This window comes from Pyrus communis, chromosome 6, assembly GCF_963583255.1.
Source record: "Pyrus communis chromosome 6, drPyrComm1.1, whole genome shotgun sequence".
NCBI lineage: Eukaryota > Viridiplantae > Streptophyta > Magnoliopsida > Rosales > Rosaceae > Pyrus > Pyrus communis.
In genome coordinates, this window is record NC_084808.1 from 3,768,798 (window position 1) to 3,791,745 (window position 22,948).

General features: G+C 40.8%; 1 protein-coding gene across 1 annotated transcript; it reads right to left on the reverse strand.

The window, feature by feature from the left end:
- Positions 1 to 488: 488 nt before the first annotated feature.
- LOC137736515 (amino acid transporter AVT1H-like) lies at positions 489 to 3,071 on the reverse strand. Its single transcript, XM_068475775.1, has 3 exons — positions 2,722 to 3,071; positions 1,603 to 2,210; positions 489 to 1,178 (listed from the first exon to the last, which is right to left on the reverse strand). Exons 1-3 carry the CDS (start codon positions 2,984 to 2,986, stop codon positions 606 to 608), a joined length of 1,446 nt encoding a protein of 481 aa, XP_068331876.1. The 5' UTR covers positions 2,987 to 3,071; the 3' UTR covers positions 489 to 605.
- Between the last annotated feature and the right edge of the window lie 19,877 nt (positions 3,072 to 22,948).

Consider the following 22,948-nt stretch of genomic DNA (forward strand, 5'->3'; position numbering starts at 1 on the left):
GACACCTTCCCCCTTTTCTTCGGGTGTTCGTCGATTAGACTAATGATGTTTGTTATTTTGCAGCTATGATTTCGTTATTCTTGCCTTGTATAAAATTCGCATCCACATGTGCCACCAAACTTCAATTTAACTATGATGCTACCACCTCACCCAAATTCAATTGAATTATGATATTGCCACAACCCCATTGTTTTTATCCTTATTATTAATAAAATTTCATTAAATAATGTTCATTAAAATATGTTTTAGTTAAAACACTTTTCATTAAAATTCCCTTGTATTATCAAACATATGAATAGAATTTCAATTTTTTTTTTTCCAAGCCCATTGGCTTTATTGATTATTGTTGGAGTCCAAAGTTAAAAACTTCGCAAGACTGAAATCTTAACAATTATTTTGTTCTGAACATTTTATTATTCAACATATACAGAAAAGAAAAAAAAACAGCTTATTATAAAAGCTTTATTCATATGATGACAACCGTAGATACATGTCTGTAGAGCTTTATCTTCAAAAATACTACATGAAAAAAAGAAAAAGCTAAAAGATTATCAAAGGAGAAAATAGAGACACAACACGCATCCCAGTGGGAAAAGCAAATTAGTTTATTGGCATGTATGAGATACTTGGTTCATATTCTTCAGGCTGTGAGCTCTGCTGAGGTTTTTTAGGAGCAACTTTGATGAGGAAATGGTTCCAACTATCCCTAGGAGGGTGCCAAATGCAATTAGAGTGAGGTTGAGGACCAGGAGAGGCCTTGAAATTTGACCCCAGCATATCTTGAGGTAGAAGGCACAAGGGAAAATGACACAAATGCCAGTACTTACAAGCGATCCAGTGAGGCTGAGAACATACTCAAAATATGGGACAGAGAGAGCTAGTACTAGAATCAATAGAAGTAGCACTGAACCGACGCTGCCCCGGATGAGCAACTTTGTTCTGGAACTGAAAGATTGAGGAAGGTTATGCTCAAGCTGGATAGCCATCGGTGCAAATTCAAGAGCATATTTGGTCATTGGTGTCAGCACAGTTGCCCACAAAGCAATCTTTGTCACAATAAGATGTGGAGGCATGCTTAGAGTGATTTGAGGATTCACCTGAGGACCAAACAACTTGGCTCCCATGAATGCTAGGGATGTGTAAAGTATTGTCACTAAAGTGAAGCTTATTAATGATACCTGCAAGAATTTAAAAAATATAAAAGGATAAAATTAGAGAGATAAAAGTAAAAATATAGTAATTTAGTTAGGTTTTGATCACTTCAGTAGTTTAAGTTCGAGAATTAATCATTATTGGCTCAGTGTGTTATTACTCAGTCCAAATCCCACACACCTAACGTTGGATCAGAAAAAAAAAATTTAAGTCCACGATGAGCAAGTTTTAATCAAAACAGAATGATTGGTATTCAAGTTTAGGTCACATCCTAATTAGATTCTTATCCAACGGTGGTGGTAAACATGAATTATTTTCTCATGGTTAACGGTGATCAAGTGATTGGAAATGGTATTTTAGTTATGTAACGTGTTCTAAATTTAGAGAGAATGAAAGAGTACTAGAGATTAACTTATTATGATTGGAGAGACAATAAATTAAGAAGTATACCTTGGTGAACTTGGATGGGTCCTTCATGGCCTTGTATAAGTTGGGGAAAACAATATGTCCTGCAAAGCTGAAGATATACAGGCCAGATATTGCAGGAATGTTATGAATCTGGAGGGCTGGTATGGTGTGGTTCAATTTCACCCCTCCGAAAATGGCGGTGCATGCCACTGATATAAAAATGACGAGTGACATGAGAACACCACCGAAGGAAAGGAAAGATATGGAAGAGAGATCTCTCAACCAAAGACTGGGGAGAGCTACCAAGACGGCAATGAAGGTTAAGAGCTGAGATTTTGGTAACTTAGCCCACGAAACTTTGAGTTGGATCCCAGGGAACACTGTGGCGAGATTGTCATGCAAAGAGATGGTGTAGGATACAAGAGCCATGAAGATCTCCATGTAAATGAAGGATGCTGCTAGAATTTTTCCTTTGGATCCAAATGCATTGTGTCCAATATCTGTGTAGGTTCTTGACTTGGGATGTTTGTCAAGACATTTTCCAAGGAGATGAGAACAATATGCACATATTATCCCAAGTCCTATTAATAGGAATGCAGAAGACCAACCCCCAGTTTCTAAGGCATATGGAGTTGATAACTGTCCCAAACCTGCAACACAAAAAGCATGCAAAAAGTAATTATTTACCATATTTGTTGAAGTCTTTTTGTTTTTTTTTGGTCTGTAATATTTTTAGTCGAGCCACTAATATGCAAAAGCTAAATGTTAGTATTTGATAAATTTTCTAAAATCACAGTTGATAGTAACATATTAAACGCTGCCAAGATAGAGAATTTCTAAATATTTATAAGTACATATATTTGAAATCAAGAGAAAACTTCTCATTAAGATATACAAATACTTTTGACAAATATAATAAAATTAGGTGAAGTTAAAACCAAAAAGTCGAGCAAAATTTGTGCACGACGAAAAAAACATCTCTTGCACGTGAGAGAGTTTGAAAGGTTAGCATATATCTTACGTAAAGGACATCCATCATTAAGGCTACCCTGTAATGTCTTTTAAGAACTCAAACTGTCAAATAAATCTTGTTTTTGAAACTTTACACGCACATAATAGATTTATGGATCAAATAAATCTAGTTTTTGGAAGCTTTTATACCTATGAGCATCCCTGTCATGTTGATCACAGAATGAGTAACAGAATTGTTGGCCTCTGCATGGTGCTCATCAGCACCCGCGACTCTCTTGCAGCTCTCAAAGCTTTGGTCGCACTTACAAACTTTGTTTTCCTCTAGACATACATTGCAGCTCAGCTGTTGCAACGCCAACTTCGCACGCTGCATTGCATCGCTCCCAATAACTTGATTTTGGTGTGGGAGGCAGTTTGATTTTGATTTTCCAAACAATTTGTTCCACATGTTCATGTTATAGCTACAAGCTAGCTTACAAATGATACGAAACGAAACGAAACTATAAGTAACTAAAAGGTTCTAGTTTGGTGAACCTTGCTACAAGAAGTGAAAGGGTGGATATATTTATATACACCTGAACAGAAGCAATATTCCTATGTATTATACTCACTACTATCTGAAAGAATATTTCTGTAAGATGTATAAATTAATACTTTGCGATCTTCCAAATCTAGAAGAAAAAGAGAGGGTATATTTTTATAACAAAATGAAATTTGTACACGTATGCTTTTAACTACTATTTGCGATTAGAATCTAACTGTTACTATTTGAACCCCAATTTCCAACCCGAGTTTAAACTCCTACAAATGTAATTATTAAGGTCACCGGTTCTGCTTTAGCGTACTATTTGACTAGTGGATGCACGCTACCGACTTGTGCGATACCAGAGCTAGGTAGGCAAGTTAGTTTGCTATCAGTGAAAAAGAGATATCTTCCCCAGTGTGAAGTACGTGGTGTTGGGACCTATGTTTTTTGGCCCTTTGTCTTATTCCACTTGATAAAAGATGACTTGAGAAAATTAACTACCTATTAGGTGTGGGTTTTATCATAAAAGGTCTTAATAGTATTAAAAGTGGAACCAAACACTTAGATATTGTATTTTATTTCTTCAATCGTCCGACATGAGACTTATATTGAACATGTCCCCTCACGTATGATCACAACATAGTTGACCACACGTGCAACCAATCCCATATCAGTCATTAAACGTGAAAGCATGGTGTTGCGTTAAACCGGATAACTCGAGCATGGCACGGACCCAGAAGATCCCCAATCAAAAACCAAGCTATCCCCACCATTGGCCTGCTTGCGTTAGCAAGTTGTTCCATTTGCCAATTTTCCCTAGCAAATTTCCCACAAGTGTCAACCAAGTGAAAACCAAAATTAATTCTCTGCCTAGTGAGACATCTTCCAATATTAACAGTGAGACTCTTTTTTCATTTTTCTTTTTTAAATTTATTATTTTAAGCATGCGATGACAAGAGCCCTAGTTAATTTCATGTTAGAAATCCGTTGTATGGATACTACAAAAAAAGGGAAAGGAATCACGTACGTAGACGAATTTTCTCATACTCTTTATTCTCACAATGTATTATATTCTTTTGGTATCTTTAATATATATCGAATTCCCTAAACTAGTGTGCTTGTAGGAAAATGATGCCAAACGAATGAAGTGGTATCAACTCTTTGCCTCCCTAAACGTTTTAGTTGAAAAATGTGACAAGACCTAATTGACAACATGTAGGGGAAATTGATGCCAAACGAACCAGATGCAACTGCCAAAGAACTTATCATTCCCCTCGCAGCTTGGAGAAGAAAAACAAATGATACCATTTATATTACCTAGAATGCGTAGCATAGATTCTATAATATCTACTAATTTTTATGGATATCGGGGGGACCAATGGTTCATGACACTTCTTAGTGCCTTTTATACACACCACATCATATTTAACTTGCATCTACTTTTTGACATATATTATATATATCGTTCTAATGCATGTCTAGGCGGCTAAAAGAAGTGGGGAAATGGGGATCAAACATTTGGCTAAAAAAATGAGCTTGTCTAAAGGAGGTTAATTTAGTTCAAAATGGGCAAAAATGGTTTCTAGAGGGGAGAAATGGCCATGGCTACAGGAAATCCGAGCTCAAAGAGGGCCATCACGAGTCATGCAAGACTAAGGAAATATTTGGCATTGTTGTGCTTTAAAAAAAAAATTACTCCTAGCGTGATTTGAAAATAGTTAGTTATGAAATAAATCAATTAGGTATTTGACAACTGTGTTTGTAGACGCGTTTTTAGTATACAAAACACTTTCAATGTGTTTATTATTAAATTTTGTATATACTTGCTTCCCTCTCCTGGTGGAACCTCCACATTCTACCCTTTTTATTTAACGAATTTTCCTTCTAGAGGGGGGGAGAAATAGCAATGGCTACAAGAAATCCAAGCTCAAGGAGGGGCCAAGGCCTTCACGAGTCATGCAAGACTAAGGACATATTTAGCATTGTAATGCTTTTAAAAAAAAACTACTCTTGCCATGATTTGAGAATAATTAGTAGTAAAATAAACCAGTTAGGTATTTAACACCTGTGTTTGTAAACGCGTTATACAAAGTATTGTCAACAAGTTTATTATTAACTTTTGAATAATACTTGCGTGGCTCTCCTGGTGGAAGCTCCTCATTCTACTCTTTTTATTTAATGAATTTTCCTGCATATGTTACAATCGAAACTATTCAACTCCTAAATCATCATTTCATGATTATCAATGCAAAAAGCTAAATAAATTGGTGATAGTTTAGCATATCTAATAGTTTAGCATATCTAAGTATCAAACAAATGTCATTCAGTACTATGGTTTGTTGGTATTCCTCTTCAATTGTAAGTCAGAGGTCTTAGGTTCGAATCTCATAGATGGCGAATTCAATACCAAATTAGGTTGCCTATTTGTGGCTTAGCCGAATTCACCATTCCTGTGATAGCCCGTCCTGGACTTTTTGTACCGTAGGGGTGAAATGACGATTTTTCCCCTCGTATGTTTGTTTCGTTGTGTGGTCATTTTTGGGCTTTGGTTGGTGGAGTTTGGACCACACACGCACCACACTCATTTCCTCTCTCTCTCTACCCTGTCCCGAGCCCCTCTCTAGGGTGGTTCGTTTGAAGGTTTTGGACGTCAGGATCGTGAGTTGCAGGTTTGGCCGGAGTTGGTGGTGTTTTCCCTACGAGTTTCTGTGGGTTTTAGTGCTTGAAAGTGGTATGGATTTGTTCCTCTTGTTGTAAGCTTCATTTTGGTACCAATTTTGTGAAATTTGGTTGAAAAACGAGTCAGATACGAAGTTTTGAATTTTTCCTGATTTTTCAGCGCTGGCGACGACGCCGGAGGTTGGCCGGAGAAGACGACGGAATATTCCGTCAGTTTGGATGGAATATTCCTAACGGCGTTAACGAAATATTCCTGACGGCGTTAACTGACGCCGTCAGTGTGCCAGGCATGTGCCTGCGCGTGGGCGGCGCATGTGGCCGTGCCTTGGCCGGGGCATGGGGGCACGTGCGGCGTTGGAAAATTATTTTAAAAATATAGGGATGTTCGTGAGGTTGAGTAAATCACGTTGGTGTATTCATACACCCCATTTGAGCATTGTATGAGAAGTTATTTTGTAGTGTTGGTTATGTGCTTTAAAATTAACGTATTTTTAGTTGTTTCGCATATAGGTGAGACCTATCCCGAGGACAAGTGCGGTCACTCGAGGCAAGGGGGTTACGACCCTTCTACATACCAGTGAGTGGGCTTTTGGTTTTCCGTATATACCTATATACTTATATTTTTCCCAGAAAGTGAAATGAAACGTTTATACGTTTATACGCCATGCATTATGTTTGCCCATTTAATTATGCATTATTAGTTGCATATATATATGTGTGTTGGTGCTGCGGACGCACAGGTAAGTGCCAGGTAAGTTATGGTTTATGTTTATGTTTAGTAGTGATTTGAGATGCATAGAAAGCTCATAACCTGCACCCCCGGTGTTAGTGCTCCCGCCCAGAGTTGGGCACAGTCATTCACGTGATGTTCACCTCCCGCACCACACGCTCATCTTGGATCCAATTTAGGTGCACAGTGTTGGAAATGTGCCCTAAAACCAATCATATGATGATACTTTATGGACATTTCACATGTTAAACTAATCTAGTTTAATATTAAGGGCAAACATTATTGTTTGAGCCGTCTCATATAAATGTTATATGCTTAAACGATAAGTCCAAGGAATATGTGATTGGGAGAATGCGATCTAAAGAAGTTAGATTCATGAGACCATTCTTTCGTAGACACATCCTAAATGTTCCTGATCATAGGATTGCCAATTGGGCATTGACAGTCCGTTAAGATCAGTACGTGCTGTGTCTTCTCTCAGGGAGAGTGACTAGTCTCGAGTCATTGGTGTGAGTGACACCAAGACAAGCATGTAGGTGCTCAATAGAGAATGAGTTCACTGAACACGATCAACGAGGAGTTCTCATATTCATGTCACATGAGAACTCATGGTTGGGATAATGCAAAGTGGTCCTTTGACCTGAGGCATCACAGCTGTCTTGTGGTTAGGTACTTGATCTTTGATTATGTCAAAAGTCACTCTATCAGGGTGTCCACGGCATCGTCGGGGTTAAGCCACTTAGCCATGGAGGCAAGTAAATGCGCAACAAGGGATCTCTAACCTTCAAACTGTTTGAGGGAGAATACTCTATGATATGATTTAGAATCTCTGGCCAGAGTATGAAGGAGATGTTGGAATGCGTTCCAGATCACATTCAAGGTAATCATATAAGTACAAGATTCACATTGGACAGTAGACATGAATAAACTATCAAACCAAACAATGTGGTCAAGAGTATTGTATTAGAGAAAGACCCTATTGCATTTGTAATCCTAAACTGAATAGGTTCTCCACCTCTTCTGATTAGCTTGGGTAACCATGATATGCTGCTAGGTGTCACTCATGGTTTTTGGAAGCCCTAAACGTGTATAAACACTAAAGGGAGAATTGAAAGTAAGTTTCAATTCACAATCGATTTGAAAGAGTTTGAATCGCCCATTGCCTCGCTAAAAGGAACCTAATGGATCGTACACTGTGTAAGGTAGAGATTGAAGATTCAACGGAGATGAGTAAGAATAATTAAATGGTTTAATTATTTATGGCAAGGATTAATTAATATGATTATTAATCAAACGAATAAGTTCGTTAGAAGACCTCGGGATAGTTTTGGACCTTAAGGCCCAATGGGCTTCGAACGTCAAGTCCATTGACTTAAGTTGTGTGACAACTTAATGAATAATGATTCACAAAGGCCCAAATAGCCCATAAATCCCATATGGCCGGCCATGTTAGAGAAGGAGTGGTTTTGGACTTATTTACAAGTTTGCCACTCAAATGAATTAAGGAATAAGTATGACTTTATAGCCAAAAATTCATTAAGGGTTTTTTTTGGAGAAAAAGATGAGAACACAAACCTCTCTTTGCTCTCAAAGAGGCCGGCCACCCTAGAGGAAAATAGCTAGCAATCTTACTTCCTCTAGGTCACTCATTTCTTCTACAATATGCCTTGGTGTGGAGACTTAGAGGTTCTCAATTTTGGGAACTTGGAGAAACCTTTTCATCCATCCAAATCCATGGATCTAAGATGCAAGGAATGAAGGCCCTCTCTTTGGGTGATTAGCCTTTGCTTATGCAAAGAGGAATCCACAAAGGTATTGATTTCTCAACTCACTTTGTTTTGAGTTGAGTCTTGGTTCACCTATCTACTAGGCTTTGAAGTTCATGGGTTAAGTTTTGTTTTTGAGTGCATATAAACATGATTCCGCCTTTTAATTGTTAATTGCATGTTGTTGATGTTGCTCAAATGAACTTGTTTTTCCACAAATCTTCCTTCACACAGTCCTGTCGTACAAACCACTTTAGGTGGTTCCGACTCGTAGGTGACCTGTGATTATTCGCCCAGTCTTCACATGATCGTAGCACTTGAGCGTACTTATTATACACCCAGTCCTGTCGTACAGACCACTTTAGGTGGTTGCGACTCGTGTGCAGGTATAGTTAGTGAGTTGGAGATTTGAGCTCTAGATTCAGCCGTATAGGTCACGTTAGGTGACTCTGGCTGACAGATTACATGGCATTGTTTGGCATTACCTGAGTACTTGCATTTTATTTCGAGGCATTTGGCATGGCATATTTCCGAGCAGGACTTATATATATGTATATATTCTATTTTCTGGGAAGTATACAGGTTTTACGGCGAGGGGTTAGAACTTTGTTTGTGAAATGGTTTTTGAAATGCTTTGTTTTTGCCCACTTACGCTTTCTGTTTTGCGCCCTCCAGGCTCTAGTTCGGCTAGCGCTTTTGGTGGCTCCCTAGAGGATTTTCCCGGCTTATCTGACAGATTATCACCAGTGTAGGACCACCTTTGGGTGTGTTTATTTAGTGTTGTTTCTCCCGGACTGCATTAGGTCTTCCGTGCTCTGAACTTTGTTTCTCACACTTATGCTTGCACATGTATGTTATTACTTTGTGTATAGCTGGTTTTTATTTATTCGTACTTTTATTATTATTTATTAGCTTCCGCACTGTGCACATGGTTACGTCACTTCCACGTGACGACCAGCATGCCCTGATCTTGGTCGGGGTGTGTCAATTCCCCCTAATGTAAAATATATCGTTGTACTAAAAAACGTGTCAAACAAATAAACGATTTTGGTAACAATTAAGATCGTCATGCTAAACTGTCCATTTACTTTATACATATGAATATTTTTATAAAGATGATGTTGAAATGTTGCTTGAGGAGATGGAGGGTTCTGATTGCGTTATTTGTATAAAAATGTTTGTTAAATGAAAATGTTGGAACAAGGAGGTTCTAGAAGATGCAAGCATTAGAGAAGTTGTGACAACCCGTCCCGGGAATTTTAAGATGTACGCGTGAAAAGATGATTTTGCCCCTAGTGCGTTTCCTTTACGTTTTGTGGTTGTTATAGGTTCCTTGTTGGCATGTTTTGGGCCACACACCCTAATCTGCACCCACACCCTTTCCCTTGCCCTGTACCCCCTTATCCCGAGTTCCCTTTCCCTTCCCATTTTCAATACAACGTACGGACACACCCACAAACCTATCCAACCTCCACAGATCAAAGAAACCAAGCACATATTCATGCTCGTGAGGCTCGTAGGAGTCCAACCATACCCATTTCAGGTGAGAATACCTTCGTTTTCACGTCGAACTCACGATGCCCGATTTTGGGTACTGTTCATGCACACGTAATTTCTCATGTTTTTGAGAATTTCAAGCTTGTAGGAAGCTTGGTGAGGTCCCTAGGAGGCTCGGGGTGGTTCGTTTGAAGGTTTTGGACGTCGGGATCACGAGTTTCGAGGTTGGCCGGAGTTGGGGTGATTTTCCAGGTGAGATTTCGTGGATTTTGGCACTTGAAAGTGGTATGATTGTGTTCCTCTCGTTGTAAGCTTCATTTTGGTACCAATTTTGTGAAATTTGGTTGAAAAACGAAGAAGATAGGACGATTTGAAAATTTCCCGGTTTTCCGGCGCCGGCGACGGCGCCGGAGGCTCGCCGGAGAAGACGACGGAATATTCCTAACGTCGTTGACGGTTACCGTTAGGGATAACGGAATCACGTGTCTGCGCGTGGCCAGCGCGTGTGGCCGTGCCTTGGCCGGCGCGTGCGGCGGTGAAAAATTATTTTAAAAAATATGGGGATGTTCCTGAGGTTGAGTAGATCACGTTGGTGTATTCATACACCCCATTTGAGCTTTGTATGAGAAGTTATTTCTAAAGGTTGGTTATGTGCTTTAAAATTAACGTTTTTATAGTTGTTTCGCATATAGGTGAATCCTATCCCGAGGACGAGCGTGGTCACTCGAGGCAGGGGGTTACGACCCTTCCACATACCAGTGTGTGGGCTTTTGGTTTTCCGCATATACCTATATACTTATATTTTTCCCAGAAAGTGATTTACATGTTTATTAGTTATATGCCATATATTATATTGCCATTTGTTATGCATGGTTAGTTGCATTTATATATGTGTATGCATTGGTGCTGCGGACGCACAGGTAAGTGCCAGGTAAGTGTAATTCATGTTTACATTCAGTAGTGATTCGAGATGCTTAGAGAGCTCATAACCTGCACCCCCGGTGTTAGTGCTGCCGCCAAGAGTTGGGCACAGTCCTTCACGTGATGTTCACCTCCCGCACCACACGCTCAGCTTGGATCCAAGTTAGGTGCATAGTCCTGTCGTACAGACCACTTTAGGTGGTTCCGACTCGTAGGTGACCCGCGATTATTCGCCCAGCCTTCACGTGATCATAGCACATGAGCGTATATATGTTACACCCAGGCCTGTCGTACAAACTACTTTAGGTGGTTCCGACTCGTGTGCAGGTCTAGCTAGTGAGATTGAGATTTGAGCTCTAGGTTCAGCCGTACAGGTCACGTTAGGTGACTCCGACTGACAGTTATTATGATAGTGATATGGTTATACCTGAGCACTTGCATTTTATTTTGAGGCTTTGGCATGACATATTCTTGAGCATGATTGATATATATATATATATATATATATATGTATATATCTATTTTCTGGGAAGTATACAGGTTTTACGGCGAGGGGTTAGAACTTATTTGTTAAATGGTTTTCGAAAAGCTTTGTTTTTGCCCACTCACGCTTTTGTTTTGCGCCTCTCCAGGTTCTAGTTGACTAGTAGGTTTGGTGGTTTCCCAGAGGACTTTCCCGGCATTTCTGACAGACGATCACCAGCGTAGGACCACCTTCGGGTGTACTATTGTTGCGTCTTTTTCCTTTGGACTGCTTTAGGCTTAATGCTCTGAACTTTGCGTTACACGTACGCTTGCACTTGTTATTACCTTATGTAAAACTAGTTTTTTTTTTTTATTCGTATTACTATTTCCATTATTATTTTATTAGCTTCCGCACTGTGCACATGGTTACGTCACTTCCACATGACGGCCAACATGCCCTGATCTCAATCGGGGTGTGTCAGAAGTGATGTAGAGGTGTATAATGACAGATAAGGAAATAACGGTCAAAGTGATCTTATTAATAGGGAGATTTTATTCACACACCCCAAATTACTTCTCTCACACTCTTTTAATTTTTTAATATTTTTCTATCAAGCATTAGTGGTGTGTAGAAAATATTAAAAAATTAAAAAGGTATGAGAGAAGTAATTTGGGGTGTGTGAATATAATCTCTCTATTAATATCCGTCAAAGTGATCTTATTTATATGTTTGCAAAATGAAACTTAATTAAGTACTTATGCCTCTTTTCATAAATATTTGTCTTAATTTTTAATAATGAAAAAAAATGAGATAATGTTTAAAGTGTTACTTATTTGTTATTCATCCTTTAACTATAAATAACTTATTTTAAAAATTATCACTTAGGGACTAATCTAGGCTAGTCAGTGCCTCTGTTAGTTCTTCATCATTTGAAAATTTGAAAAAGGGCACCTAGACTACCTCGATCCAGCAAAACCCGCATAGGCATCTGCCTAAGTTGCAACTCCCACTTAGATATAAAATAGATAACTTTAATGTAAGAGGCTTTTTGAATATTAGGATGAACACTCATTATGTTTGTTCCCCATGTTTTCAATATGTATAATACCTTATAATCTATGTCTCTTCTATTTTGCAATTTATGTATCCCAATACAATTATGTATTTTTGTGACAGCCTGTCCCAAATTATTTGTACCGTAGGTGTGAAATGACGATTTTACACTTGGTGGGTATTTTCCATTTTGGTGTGTTGTTTAGTTGTTTTTGGTGGTTGACTCTACAGGACACACACACACACCCATACCACACACTCCAATGACTCTCTCTCTCTCTCTTCTCCCTCAGACTTCATTCCATTTTCCACACAACTCGTACGGACGAGCTTCCATTCAACCATTTCTGGCACGGACCGTGACCATTGTTGGTGTTTTTGGACTCCCTTCGAGCTCATGAGTCGATTGGTGGTGTTGGTTGGACGTGAAACCCTCGAAAACTTGAGAACTAGGGAACCCCGATTTTATGCACTGTTCATGCACACGTGATCATGGGGGTTTTAGAAGTTTCTAAGGTCATAGGAAGCTTTACAATACTCTCACAAAGCTCGGGGAACAAGTTTGAAGGATTTTGGACGTCAAGATAGCAAGTTCTAAGGTTGGCTAGATTTTGCGAGTTTCTCCAGCATGATTCCATGAATTTCAGGGCTTGAAATTGGTAAGGTTTTGTTCTACTTGTTCTAAGCTTCATTTTGGTACCAATTTCATGGAATTTAGTTGAGAAATGAAGAAGATATGAAGTTTTGAAAATTTTCCAGTTTCCAGCGAGAATTCAAGTTGCAGACGGCAAGGCTAATGGTGGCAAACGGCAGCGGCATGCGTGTGACAGCCCGTCCCGGGAAATTTAAAACGTACGCGTGAAAAGACGATTTTGCCCCTAGCGTGATTTTTCGTTGTGTAGTTGTTCTTTTTGGCTTGGTGTGGCTGGTTTTGCACCACACACTCACCCTTACTGTTTTTCTCCTTTCCCTGCACCTCCCCCCCGTGCCTTTCCCTTTCCCATTTTTCATATCCTTTGTACGGACCACACCCAAAACCCATCAAACCTTCATAGATCGAAGAATCCAAGCACATATTCTGACTCGTGAGGCTTGTAGGAGTCCAACCATACCTTTTCCAGGTGAGAATACCCTCGTTTTCACATCGAACTCACGATGCCCGATTTTGATAATGTTCATGCTCACGTGATTTCTCACGTTTTAGAGAATTTCAAGCTTGTAGGAAGCTTGGTGAGGTCCCTAGGAGGCTTGGGGTGGTTCGTTTGATGGTTTTGGACGTCGGGATCACTAGTTTCGAAGTTGGCCAGAGTTGGGTTGATTTTGCAGATGAGATTTCGTGAATTTTAGCCCTTGAAAGTAGTATGATTGTGTTCCTCTAGTTCTAAGCTTCATTTTGGTACCAATTTTGTGCAATTTGGGTGAAAAACGAAGAAGATATCAAAGTTTGAAAATTTCCCAGTTTTCCGGCGCCGGAGGCTCGCCGGAGAAGACGACGGAATATTCTGTCAAGTCTGATGGAATATTCCTGACGCCGTTGACGGAATCTGTTAAAACTGACGGAATGTTCCTAATGGTGTCAACTGACGCCGTTAGCGTGCCAGGCACGTGCCTGCGCGTGGGGGCGCGTGCGACGGTGAAAAATTATTTTAAAAATATGGGGATGTTCCTGAGGTTGAGTAGATGATGTTGGTGTATTCATACACCCCATTTGAGCATTGTATAATAAGTTATTTCTAAAGGTTTGGTTATGTGCTTTTAAATTGACGTTTTTGTAGTTGTTTCGCATATAGGTGATACCTATCCCGAGGACGAGCGTGGTCACTCGAGGCAGGGGGCTACGACCCTTCCACATACCAGTGAGTGGGCTTTTGGTTTTCCGTATATACCTATATACATATATTTTCCCAGAAATCGATTTGAATTGTTATTTGCCATATGCCATGCATTATATTATCATTGTTTATGCATCGTTAGTTGCAATATTAATCGTATACATATATATATGCATAGTTGGTGCTGCGGATGCACAGGTAAGTGCCGGGTAAGTGTTATTCATGTTTATATTCAGTAGTGATTTGAGATGCATAGAGAGCTCATAACCTGCACCCCCGGTGTTAGTGCTCCCGCCCAGAGTTGGGCACAGTCCTTCACGTGATGTTCACCTCCCGCACCACACGCTCAGTTTGGATCCAAGTTAGGTGCACAGTCCTGTCGTACAGACCACTTTAGGTGGTTCCGACTCGTAGGTGACCCGCGATTATTCGCCCAGCCTTCACGTGATCGTAGCACTAGAGCGTATATATGTATTACACCCAGGCTTGTCGTACAGACCACTTTAGGTGGTTCCGACTCGTGTGCAGGTCCAGCTAGTGAGATTGAGATTTGAGCTCTAGATTCAGCCGTACAGGTCACGTTAGGTGACTCCGGCTGCCAGATTATATGTTATTGATATGATTTATACCTGAGCACTTGCATTTCATTTTGAGGTTTTGGCATGGCATATTCTTGAGCATGATTGGTATATATATACATATATCTATTTTTCTGGGAAGTATACAGGTTTTACGGCGAGGAGCTAGAACGTATTTATTAATGGTTTTCGAAAAGCTTTGTTTTTGCCCACTCACGCTTTTGTTTTGCGCCCCTCCAGGTTCTAGTTGACTAGCAGGTTTGGTGGTTTTCCCCAGAGCACTTTCCCGGCATTTCTGACAGACGATCACTAGCGTAGGGCCACCTTCGGGTGTACTGTTGTCGCATCATTTTCATTTGGACTGCTGTAGGCTTATGCTCTGAACTTGTGTCTCACTTACGCTAGCACTTGTTTCTATTACCTTTTGTATGCTAGTTTTTATTATTCGTATTACTATTTACATTACTATTTTATTAGCTTCCGCACTGTGCACATGGCTACGTCACTTCCGCGTGACGGCCAGCACGCCCTGATCTCGATCGGGGTGTGTCAAGGCGAGACTCACCGGAGAAGACAAGGAATATTCCATCAATTTTGACGGAATATACTAACGGCGTCAGGTATATATAACGGTATATCCTATTTTTGGACGAAATATTCCCTAATGCCGTTAGGGTTACTAAACGTGTGCCTGGCACGTGCCCGCGCGTGCCCGGCGCGTCTGGCCGTGCCTTGTCCAGCACGTGGTATATCCAACATCCCATTTGAGCATTGTATGAGAAGTTATTACCTAGTTTTGGCTATGTGCTTTAAATTGACGTTTTTATAGTTGTTTCGCATATAGGTGAGACCTATCCTGTGGACGAGCGCAGTCACTCGAGGTAAGGGGGTTATGACCCTTCCACATATCAGTGACTGGGCTTTTGGTTTTCCATATATACCTATGTACTTGTGGTTTTTCCCAGAAAATGATATGGAATGTTTATATGTTTTAAATGTCATGCATAGCATTTGCCTATTTATTTATGCATTATTAGTTGCATATATGTATGTTTAGTGCTGCGGATGCACATGTATGTGCCAGGTAAGTTTATGGTTTATGATTGTGAATTAGTGGTTATGTGAGATGCATAGAGAGCTCATAACCTGCACCCTCAGTGTTAGTGCTCCTGCCCAGAGTAGGGCACAGTCCTTCACGTGGTGTTCACCTCCCGCACCACACGCTCATCTTGGATCCAAGTTAGGTGCAAAGTCTTGTCATACAAACCACTATAGGTGGTTCCGACTCGTAGGTGACCCGCGATTATTCGCCCAGTCTTCACGTGATCGTAGCACTTGAGTGCATTTATTTACATCTAGTCCTGTCGTACAGACCACTTTAGGTGGTTCCGATTCATATGCAGGTATAGTTAGTGAGTTGGGGATTTGAGCTCTAGATTCAGCCGTACAGGTCACGTTAGGTGACTCCGGCTGACATGTTACTTGCATTGATTGACATTACTTGGGTTACATACAGTATATGTGGAGGCATTCGACGTGGCATACTTTTGAACATGTTTTCGATATATGTGTATATTCTATTTTCTAGGAAACTATACAGGTTTCACGGCGAGGGGTTAGAACTTTTGATAATGAAATGATTTTGAAAAGATTTGTTTTTGCCCACTCACACTTTCTGTTTTGTGCCCCTCCAGGTTCTAGTTAGAAGCAACTTTAGTGGTTCACGAGGACTTGACAGTGGTTTTGACAGAACATCACAAATGTAGGATCACCTTTGGGTGTTGTGTAATTAGTATTCTTCTTCTAGATTGCACTTAGGTTTTCTGTGCTCTGATTATGTTTATCACACTTAGTCTTGCATTAGTGTGTTACCTTAACTAGATTTTTAGTATTTTGGTTTTTATTTATTCGTACTTTTTTTATTATTATCTTTTGCTTCCGCACTATGCACATGGCTACGTCACCTTCACGTGATGGCCAGTGCGCCTTGATTCCAATCGGGGTGTGTCAGTTTGGTATCAGAGCATAGGTTTGGCAGTCCTGCATATTTTGTGAGTGTTCTAATTGTTTTGGTGTCTTCTGTCAAAACTATGCCGCCTCGTAGGGAACCACGTTGCTCTGCTGAGCCTAGTTTCCCCGATGTAGCTCAATTGGAGGAAGCTATTGCTATCGCTATTCAGTCGGCGCTCCGCCCTCCCCAGAAGACTTCTTTGGAGACCATGTATAATTTAAAGCTGGATAAGTTTGAGGACCACGAGGGTTTTGAGGCAGCTGAGCAGTGGCTTGAGCAAATTGAAAAGACTTTTCAAGTGTTGCATAATCAGGGAAATCTTCCTGTTGAAAGGTGGGTAAAGACGACTTCATGGTTCTCGGGTAAGGAATCGTCATCCTGGTGGGGATAGGAGGTTCGTCGTTTGACCCCAGAGAAAAAAGCTGACTGGGAAGTGTTTAAGCAGTTGTTTAGGAAAAGGTTTGTGCCTCCTGAGTACATTAATCGTAAGAAGCAAGAATTTACCGAGTTGAGGCAAGGGAAGTTGATGATGAATGAATATTATAGGAGGTTCACTGATTTATCTCGTTATTATTTGGAGGTTGCTACCAATCTAGGTGAGATGCTTCGTTGTTTTTGATTGGGTACTAAGAAGAAGTGGTGTTCTATGGCAATCACTACTCCTTGCAACTCTTATCAGGAGTTCTAGGAGATTTTGTTGTGGATTGAGGATTTTGAGAATATGCTTAGCGTGAGTGAGGAAGAAGAAAAAGATGGCAATCAAAGGAAAGACGATAAAGGCAAAGGTCAAGCATCTCAAGGACCTCGCAAGACTCAGAGTTTTAAGTGGAGTGGAGCCAGTTTCAGTTCTTCTAGCGAAGGTTTTAGTGCCACTGGTTGGGGAAAAGGTGGTAGATTTTCTAGGGGTCCTAGAGGCCAGAGATAGGGCGATACTGGTAGAGGGGGAGCTCTGTTTTGCCGCAGGTGTAACAATAGGCATTTTGGTGAATGTAGGAGAGGCAGCAGTGGTTGTTTCACTTGTGGGAAAATGGGACATGGAGCTGCAAATTGTCCCCTGAGTCAGCAGATCCAGCAGGTTCCAGGGCGGTAGTTATGGTCAAATGGGTCGTGGTGGTTAGACTAATAGAGGTCGTGGTGGACGATAGCAAACCCAGGGGCGCATCCACAATATTTCTCTGCAGGATGCTCAGAATAATCCTGACAATATTATGGGTACGTTAAATATCCTTGGTTATTTTGCTAGAGTATCGATTGATTGTGGTGCGACACATTCTATTATTTCTCATACATTTGCTCAAGTGACGTAACCTTACCCTACAACTCTAGGGTATTATTTAGAGTTTGCTATGCCTAGAGGGGAAAGGTGTTATGTTGATTGTGTGTATCCAGGATATCCAGTGATGGTGGAGGATGTTGTTATGCCAGCTAACCTTACCCCATTAGATATTGTTAATTTTGATGTGATTTTGGGCATATATTGGTTGCATTTTAATCGTGCCAAAATAGATTGTTACGGGAAAACAATTACCTTCCATCGTCCTAGATTACCTGTGGTTACTTTTGTGGGTGAGTAGAGTGGGGTGAGACATGGCGTTATTTCTGCTGTGCGAGCAAAAACGTTGTTATCAAAAGGTTGCCAGGGATACTTAGCTCATGTAGTGTTGAACGATGTTGCTCCTAGTAGAGTGGAGGACGTAAGGATAGTCAGGCATTTTCTTGATGTTTTCTCTGATAATTTACTTAGATTGCCGCCAGATATAGAGTTTACCATTGATTTGGTTCCAGGTACTAACCCTAGATCCTTAACTCCTTATCGAATGGCTCCTACTAAGTTGAGGGAATTGAAAATCTAGTTGCAGGAATTAGTGGATAAAGGTTTTATTCAGCCTAGTACTTCACCTTGGGGAGCTCCAGTGTTGTTTGTGAGGAAGAAAGACAGGACTTTGAGGCTATGCATTGATTACCGGCGATTGAATCGGGTAACAATTAAAAATCGTTATCCATTGCCGCGTATAGATGATTTGTTTGATCAGCTTCGAGGTACTTGTGTATTCTCTAAGATTGATTTGAGGTCTGGTTATTGCCAGTTAAAGATCAGTAGTGAGGATATCCCTAAGACAGCTTTCAGGACTCGTTATAGTCATTACGAGTTTCTGGTAATGCCATTTGGATTGATGAATGCACTAGCAGCTTTTATGGATTTGATGAACTGAGTTTTCCAGTCGTACTTGGATAGGTTTGTCATTGCCTTTATTGACGATATCCTAGTATACTCTAAGTCTAAATCTGAGCATGTTTGACATCTTACTTTGGTGTTGAAGAGGTTGAGGGAACACCAACTGTATGCTAAGTTTAGCAAGTGCCAATTTTGGTTAGATCAAGTGGCATTTTTGGGACACGTCATATCTGCTCAAGGTATTTTGGTGGATCCTCAAAAGGTAGCAGCAGTGGAGAAATGGGAGAAACCACGAGCCGTCACTGAGGTGAGGAGTTTTCTTGGCTTAGCAGGATATTACCAACGGTTTGTAAAGGATTTTTCTGTGATTGCTTTACCACTGACGAGGCTAACTAGGAAGGATGTTAAATTTGAGTGGGATGATAATTGTGAGCAAAGTTTCCAGCAATTGAAGTATTGTCTCACTCATGCACCTATTTTGGCACTCTCGTATAATAGTGGTAATTTCGAAGTCTACAGTGATGCTTCCTTAAATGGTCTGGGATGTGTGCTGATGCAACATGGTAGGGTGATTGCTTATGCTTCATGACAATTAAAGCCTCATGAGTTGAATTACCCTACGCATGATTTGGAGTTAGCGGCCATTATCTTTGCTTTGAAGATGTGGAGACATTATCTTTACGGGGAAAAATGTAAGATCTTTATGGATCATAAGAGTCTTCAATATATTTTCACTCAGAGAGACCTTAATCTTCGTCAGCGGAGGTGGTTGGAATTGCTTAGTGATTATGATTGCACGATTGATTATCACCCTGGTAGTGCGAATGTCGTAGCTGATGCACTTAGCCGAATATCTCAAGGCTGTATTAATGTGTTGTACGCTAGTCGTGTTCCTCTTCTGGCAGACTTGAGATCAACTGAAGTGAGGTTAGAGGTAACAGATCAGGAGGTAGCCTTACTTGCTAATTTTCAAGTTAGGCCAATTTTAATTGATCGTGTACTTGAAGCCCAGATGGTTGATGAAGATACCCAGGAAATAATTCAAGCAAGGAATCAGGGGAAAAAGAAAGACTTCAGAGTTCGAGAATCTGATGGCATGTTGATGCAAGAGAGTAGAATGTATATGCCGAATAATTTGGAATTAAAGAAAGCAATTCTTGATGAAGCGCATATCTTAGCTTATGCGATGCATCCAGGCGGTATTAAAATGTATCATACCATTCGACCATTCTATTATTGGCCGGGTATGAAAAGAGAGATAGTTGAGTATGTGAGTAGGTGTGCATGAAAAGAGAGATAGTTGAGTATGTGAGTAGGTGTGCCATTTGCCAAAAGGCTAAAGTTGAAAGGAAGAAGCCGTTTGGGTTGCTCCAGCCGCTTCCTGTTCCATAGTGGAAATGGGAAAATATTACTATGGATTTTGTGTACAAGCTTCCGCGTACACATAATGGTTTTGACGGCATTTGGGTGATAGTTGATCAGCTTACTAAGTCAGCGCATTTTATTCCAGTGAGGGAAAAGTATTCTTTGGGCCGATTAGCTGAATTATTCATATAAAAAATTGTGAAGTACCATGGTGTTCCAGTGAGTATTGTTTCAGATCGTGTCCCAAGATTTACTTCTAAATTTTGGGTGGCTTTTTAGGAAGCTTTGGGTATGAGATTACTCTACAATACGACATATCATCCTCAGACAGATAGACAATCAGAGAGGACCATTCAGACGTTGGAGGATATATTAAGATCTTCGGTGTTGCAATTTGGCGATGCTTGGCACAAGCGGTTGGATTTAATGGAATTTGCCTACAAAAACAACTTTCATTCGAGTATTGGCATGTCACCATTTGAGGCATTGTATGGTAAATCTTGTCAAACACCCTTATGTTGGTCGTAGGTCGGAGAAAGAGTTTTGGTGGGCCCCGAGATTGTAGATGAGACTACTCAAAATGTTCAGGTAATTAAGTCTAACTTGGAAGCGGCCCAGGATCGACAAAAGAGCTTGGTGGACAGGCGTGCCACTGACAGGGTGTATAAAGTTAGTGATTAGGTGTTTCTGAAGCTTTCACTGTAGAGAGGTGTAGTACGGTTCGGAAAGAAAGGTAAGTTAAGTCCCAAGTATATCGGACCATATTTGATCATCGAGCGAGTTGGTGAAGTGGCTTACAGGCTTGAGTTGCCTTCTGAGCTGGCTAAAGTGCACAATGTTTTTCATGTGTCCATGCTTAGTCATTACGTTGCGGATCCGTCGCATATGATACCTCCTCAACCATTGGAAATAAATCCGGATTTGACATATGATGAGGAACCAGTAATGATTTTGGATTGGAAGGAAAAGGTTATGAGGAACAAGACTGTGAGTTTAGTGAAAGTTTTGTGGAGGAATCACTCAGCGGAGGAGGCTACTTGGGACAGGATGAGAGATTTGTATCCTCGGTTGTTCTATGATTACTGGTGATTTGTTTGAGTTGTTGTTATGAATTTCGGGACAAAATTTTTTTAAGGAGGGTAGGATGTGACGGCCCATCCCGAATTATTTGTACCGTAGGTATGAAATGACGATTTTTCCCTTGGTGGGTATTTCCCATTTTGGTGTGTTGTTTAGTTGTTTTTTATGGTTGACTCTACAGGACACACACACACACCCATACCACACACTCCCGTGACTCTCTCTCTCTCTTCTCTTCTCTCTCGGACTTCATTCCATTTTCCTTACAACTCGTACGGACGAGCTTCCATTCAACCATTTATGGCACGGATCGTGACCATTGTTGGTGTTTTTGGACTCCCTTCGAGCTCAGGGGTCGATTGGTGGTGTTGGTTGGACGTGAAACCCTCGAAAACCTGAGAACCAGGGAACCCCGATTTTGTGCACTGTTCATGCACACGTGATCTTAGGGGTTTTAGAAGTTTCTAAGGTCATAGGAAGCTTTATAACATGCTCACGAAGCTCGGGGAACAAGTTTGAAAGATTTTGGACATTGGGATAGCAAGTTCTAAGGTTGGCTGGATTTTGCGAGGTTTCTCCGGCGAGATTCTGTGAATTTCAGGGCTTGAAAGTGGTAAGGTTTTGTTCTACTTGTTGTAAGCTTCATTTTGGTACCAATTTCATGGAATTTAGTTGAGAAATGAAGAAGATATGAGGTTTTGAAAATTTTCCAGTTTTCGGCGAGAATTTGAGTTGCAGACGGCGGACGGCGGCGACCGGTGAGACTCACTAGAGAAGATAAGGAATATTCCGTCAATTTTGATGGAATATACTAACGGCGTTAGGTATATATAACGGTATATTCCATTTTTGGATGGAATATTCCCTAACGCCTTTAGGGTTACCACACGTGTGCCAGGCACGTGCCCGCACGTGGCCGACACATTTGGCCGCGCCTTGGCCGGCACGTGGCAGCGCGTGGGAGGTCAGAAAATTATTTTAAAAATATGGGAGGTTGAGTAGATCACGTTGGTATATCCAAACATCCCATTTGAACATTGTATGAGAAGTTATTACCTAGTTTTGGTTATGTGCTTTAAATTAATGTTTTTATACTTGTTTCGCATATAGGTAAGACCTATCTTGAGGACGAGCGGCAAGGGGGTTACGTGTCACATCCCGGCCCGGGGCGGATCACTTCCTGGGCCCGCTCCACCACTGTAGCACGATATTGTCCGCTTTGGGCTTACCATTCCCTCACGGTTTTGTTTTTGGGAACTCACGAGCAACTTCCCAGTGGGTCACCCATCATGGGATTGCTCTAGCCTCCTTCTCGCTTAACTTCGGAGTTCCTACGGAATCCGAAGCCAGTGAGCTCCCAAAAGGCCTCGTGCTAGGTAAGGATGGGAATATACATTTAAGGATCGCTCCCCTGGGCGATGTGGGATGTTACATTACGACCCTTCCACATATCAGTGAGTGGGCTTTTGGTTTTCCGTATGTACCTATATTCTTGTGGTTTTTCCCAAAAAATGATATGGAATTTTTATATGTTTTAAATGTCATGCATAGCATTTGCCTATTTATTTATGCATTATTAGTTGCATATATGTATGTTTAGTGTTGCGGACGCACAAGTCAGTGCTAGGTAAGTTTATGGTTTATGATTGTGAATTAGTGGTTATGTGAGAGGCATAGAGAGCTCATAACCTGCACCCCCGGTGTTAGTGTTCTCGCCCAGAGTAAGGCACAGTCCT